The sequence below is a fragment of the Acanthopagrus latus genome, chromosome 15, assembly GCF_904848185.1.
Source record: "Acanthopagrus latus isolate v.2019 chromosome 15, fAcaLat1.1, whole genome shotgun sequence".
NCBI lineage: Eukaryota > Metazoa > Chordata > Actinopteri > Spariformes > Sparidae > Acanthopagrus > Acanthopagrus latus.
This window is the reverse complement of record NC_051053.1, coordinates 18,987,590-18,992,196: the sequence shown is the minus strand read 5'-3', so window position 1 is coordinate 18,992,196 and position 4,607 is coordinate 18,987,590. Positions and strand designations below refer to the sequence as shown.

Below are 4,607 nucleotides of genomic sequence, written 5' to 3'. Positions count from 1 at the left end.
TTTTATTCATATAATTTTATTGTCATTGATGAGTTTCCAGGTTTTGTTTGATTCTTATATCTGATGACAAACTATTAAAGACTTAACATTATGGTTTGTCAGACAACAGATGTGACTAATGACGACTGGATGGTCCGTGCTGAGAGACGGTGATTAGCCGGGAGGCCAACCCATCTGGCGTCCACCCAGGACGTGGATGTGGATATGGTAGACAGACTGGCCTCCGTGCTTTCCGTCATTGATGACAATCCTGTAGCCTTCAGACAGACCCGCGTCTTTGGCGCACTTCTTTGCAACTAACATTAAGTGGCCCAACAACTACGAAACAGAGAGAGAGAATGAATGAATGACTGAGGTATGTTTAAGCAACAACACAGTGGAGGACAACACAGTGTTCAGAGACAACGTGGCTGTAAAGGGTTCCATCTAGTGGTCAGTGACAAGCAGCTGGACAAATCGCTAAAGAATTTTACAAACCATTATAAAAGGCTGGAAAATAAGGTCATGCAATCATACTTACTGCAGCATCACCCTCCTCTGCTAGAGACAGCTGGGCAATTGGCTTTTTTGGGACAACGAGGATATGAATGGGAGCTTGAGGAGAAACATCATTGAAGGCCACACACTGAAATACAAAAGAACACATCAGAGTTCAGCCTGTACAGTTTTTGTGCATTTGTTTGTTTTTGGGCACATTTTCCTATTAATAAGCCCGAGGCTAGGCTGACAGCGGCTCAGGCTGTTAAGTGATGAAAGAAAAATAAAAAAAAATGTCATTCTCTGGATAATCATGAGGGGAGATCATTGTGAAGATCTTCACATGGGTGACATGTAAAGTTGTCTAACTCGCTGACATACGATCCTATATTGGTGTCCGAATTGATTTTGAAATGCCTGAGCCTGTCATCATGGCTGACGGCATGGCTTGCACACTGCAACCCTCACAACAAACAGCTAAAATCTCTCTCATGTAAACCTTTCTGCAAATTAAAAAAAACACAAAACAAAACAGTGTGATAAAGTTAACAGGTTATTTATCCTTTATTTGTCCAGGAACACCATCTCTGTGATTACTTTCTAAGAAAATGGCGTGTCCTATCTGTGATGTAATGGACATATCTGTTTCCTCACAAAATGTACGGTTAAAGTGATTCCAGTGTGTTTTACCACAACTTTTAGTTTTTAATGTGAAGTTAATAATATCTTGAAAACGATCTGGATAATATTGTAAATTATGTAATGATGTTTGAATTTTACATTACATTTAGTTTTCATAATGTCCCATGTCTTGCAGATGATCCCAGTTGATCGCCCTCATCTAGTAATAAGTGGGATAAGACCCAGAATCTACCAACTGAAACCAGTCAGTGCACATCATGACTGGATAGTTAACACAGCTAGCATTTCCATTTCCTCTCTTGCACTGTATGTGTAGTAAGATATGATTTGCAGCTGTTCTAATCATAAAATCTCCTTCTGTCTGTCATATGTTTTGTTGTGTTTGTGGTCCAGCCTGTCAAACAGGCTTCACTGATAGATGGCTCTTACATCATGTTGTTTCTCTCTGTAAATCATTAGGGTGTTACCTTCTGTCTGGATATGACAAAGCTTCAACATTGTCAGGGTTTTACGTGTCTACATGGTGCTATATTTCATTATCAAATATCACAGAAACAGTAATCCAGATGAATGCGCACAGTCTGTATTTCCAGTGGCTACATATTAAAAGGTATTGCAGCAGCAGGCAGATTGGGCCAAGTGGACCATGACAGACTTTAGTGGAAAGCCAAGAGGCTGCAGATGCCAAGTGACAGCAGAAGATGAGCAATGATTTATAGCATGCATAACTAAAACGAAACCATGTTTAGAATACTATCAAACTCATTTGAAAGGCTTATTCAATTTCAAGAAGCACAATTTATGTTGTCTGAGAGCAAACTGTGCTGCAAGATTTTGGTATTTTTCGGTCAGTAATATACGTATATACTCACAGTTACACTAAAGTAATTCTAAGTGCAGTATCATAGGCAACTGGACTTTCTTGAAGACGTTCCACCTCTCATCCTACAAAAGAGTTGCATTTTCTGCAGGTTAGCGCGGAGCTAACATTAGCTAAACGCCACCTTGCAGGCAGCGGTGACACGTTACAGCGAAGCCGTGCGACTTAATGCGCCCAAATGCGTTTATGAGTGTAAATATTAAATGCATACCAGGTCATCTTCGTGGATCAGTGTGGCAGGTATCTCTTTACGGATGATTTTTCCAAATATCGTGTCTCCGCCCGCCTGGGCAGTCTGCGCTTTCTGCGTTTCATCAGCCATGTTGGCGCAAGACGAGCCGCCTGTCAGCGCCGCTTTTGGTTCTGTGAAACCTTAGCGGGCGCTCATTGGCTGCCAAAACGCGTCATTCTAAACTATGCACTGATTGGTCAACAGCATGACACTTCTTCCTCCAAAGCCGGAAGGAGGCCGAAGAAGTCAACATGGGCACTCGTTTGAAGGTGAGGCTGGAATATTCTCGTATTTATAATAATAACACCATAAAAAACAATGTTTACTGTTTGTCTCTTTAGCTGGCCCGATTCTTAAATATATGTTAACATGTCCTAAGAGCTAAAACGAAAGAAAGTGATAGTACTCATAGTTGTTTCAGTTGAAGTAACAGCTGCATGGTGCTGAAGTGGCTAAAAGCTGAACGTGTGTATAAATACAGGTCCTACGTGCGTTTAAAGCGCTGCACAGAACAAGGATGGCTGTATTCAAAGAAGATGACGCAGCATTGACAGGTGAGTTATGTACATGACTGATTTACATCCTAAAAGAAGGATGTCTGTGGCTTTTTCTTTGTTGGTTGTGATGCTTATTAACCAGCTCTTGCCAAAGAAGATAACTGAAGCATCTAACAGTTACTGTTCTTCCCTCACAAAGCCGCAAGGTTAAAGATCAACGAGGAGTTCCGGAAAAACAAAGATGAAACATCTGAAGAAAACATTCAGAAGGTACAGTGAAAGTGCAACAGAAATTGACATGACTGTTCACATTTAGACTGGATATACATGAGTGGATGTGCCACTGTACAGTCCTTCTTGACCCCAACTTTCCAGCAACATAAACACACACATTGTCTTGCAATTCCCAAGTGGCAGAAAAACTCACCAGCATAGATATAAGGAATTGATCAACTCGGAGGCATATGGTTCTGAAGGATCGGTCAGTTTGAAACTGGTTGTCACCTTGAACCGGTTCTCGATTCCCATCCCTACCCATACCAGAGTATGGGTAGATGATGTGAGAAGAGGGGCATATGGCATGTTTGTTCGAAGGGGCCCATTGTCTCATAATCTGTCTACACTCATTACCCTTCTGCTTTTACAGATGATCAAAATGGGTTCAGATGTGGAAATTATTCTCCGACAGTCCGTCTTACAAATGGAACATGTAGGAGAAAATAAGCTATGTATGTCATTCTTACATTCTTCTGCATAATACCACGTAACATGTGTTCACAAAGAATATAAACCAGAAATATTGACTTCTTCTTTGTTTTTCTCACAAATTAATGATAGTTCCTCACAATACAAACTTATTCTTTCTCTCTCACACACAGTGCTTCGACCCAGAGAGAGCCTTCTACTAGAAAATGTACCCTATTGTGACCAGCCCAGGACAAAGTCATGACAGACCACATGAATACATCTGTTTAATGAAAATAAAAAATCAAAAACAGACTTACCATTCATTACCATCCATATGCTTTTCAAAGAAATCAACCAAAATGGAATTTCAAGTTGTTTAGGATTTCCTGAACAAAGCAACATTTTAAAGATCATCTCTACTTGAAGAAATGTTTTTGATTCTGTGAAGATCTCAACTGTTCTGTTCAAGAAATCTGTGCTGTAAACTGAATGCCATAATGTAATGTACAGTATTTTCTCAGATGTTTGTGAAATGTGTTAACATTTGATTTGGAGGTTTTCCACATGCTTTTCAGTAGCTTGTGATTCAACTGAATCAGGGAGAGGATTGTTACTTTGCTGCTACTGAATAAAAATGTGTCTTTGTGTGTCCCCTAACTGTCTCAGTTATAAGTTATTGTCCAGACCACTATAAATAATAAATTATAGACAATAGATCTTAACTCAGGTCAAAGACTACACCAACTCAAAGTGGCAATAACTATCAAGGTCTCCCAGAAGCAATTATAACATTTTATTGGATTGGTTCATTATATGTTATTGTTATGTTTAACACAGCTTTTTTTTTTTTTTATTATTCATTAATATTAACATTAACATGATGGGATCCACTTAGGCAAACAACTATGTGGAGATTTCCTTTCTATGATGTAAATAAATTAAATAAATGTATTGTGTCACCTGCATTTTACACACCTGCATATAAAAACTAAGATGGGGTATAGAATTGGTATTTAAAGTGACACAACTGATTTATAACAGACACCCAATTTGTGAACAAAATGTTACTTTACAACTGAATTATGATAGTTTACCTTCCTATGGATCTATAAAAGTCCAAGCAGCAAAAAAAGTCATATTTTGTTATTATGTAGGTGGTACAAAGCTCGTTTCATTAAAGGCACTACATTCC

General features: G+C 39.0%; 2 protein-coding genes across 2 annotated transcripts; one reads left to right on the top strand and one right to left on the bottom strand.

The window, feature by feature from the left end:
* On the bottom strand, positions 1 to 2,369 carry hint1 (histidine triad nucleotide binding protein 1). The gene is made up of 3 exons (XM_037123548.1): positions 2,211 to 2,369; positions 521 to 625; positions 1 to 318 (listed from the first exon to the last, which is right to left on the bottom strand). The coding sequence occupies exons 1-3, from the start codon at positions 2,319 to 2,321 to the stop codon at positions 154 to 156; spliced, it is 381 nt and encodes a 126-aa protein (XP_036979443.1). The 5' UTR covers positions 2,322 to 2,369; the 3' UTR covers positions 1 to 153.
* Positions 2,370 to 2,412: 43 nt separating this feature from the next.
* On the top strand, positions 2,413 to 4,073 carry lyrm7 (LYR motif containing 7). The gene is made up of 5 exons (XM_037123549.1): positions 2,413 to 2,500; positions 2,713 to 2,785; positions 2,928 to 2,998; positions 3,375 to 3,456; positions 3,607 to 4,073. The coding sequence occupies exons 1-5, from the start codon at positions 2,483 to 2,485 to the stop codon at positions 3,675 to 3,677; spliced, it is 315 nt and encodes a 104-aa protein (XP_036979444.1). The 5' UTR covers positions 2,413 to 2,482; the 3' UTR covers positions 3,678 to 4,073.
* The last annotated feature ends 534 nt before the right edge of the window (positions 4,074 to 4,607 follow it).

Coding starts and splice junctions, on each gene's coding strand:
- hint1 (XM_037123548.1), bottom strand. CDS start 2,321: ATGGCTGATGAAACGCAGAAAGCGCAGACTGCCCAGGCGGGCGGAGAC. Junction 626..2,210: donor TGATCCACGAAGATGACCTG/GTATGCATTTAA, acceptor TTTGTATTTCAG/TGTGTGGCCTTCAATGATGT. Junction 319..520: donor CAGAGGAGGGTGATGCTGCA/GTAAGTATGATT, acceptor TCTGTTTCGTAG/TTGTTGGGCCACTTAATGTT.
- lyrm7 (XM_037123549.1), top strand. Junction 2,786..2,927: donor AGATGACGCAGCATTGACAG/GTGAGTTATGTA, acceptor TCCCTCACAAAG/CCGCAAGGTTAAAGATCAAC. Junction 3,457..3,606: donor TGTAGGAGAAAATAAGCTAT/GTATGTCATTCT, acceptor TCTCACACACAG/TGCTTCGACCCAGAGAGAGC.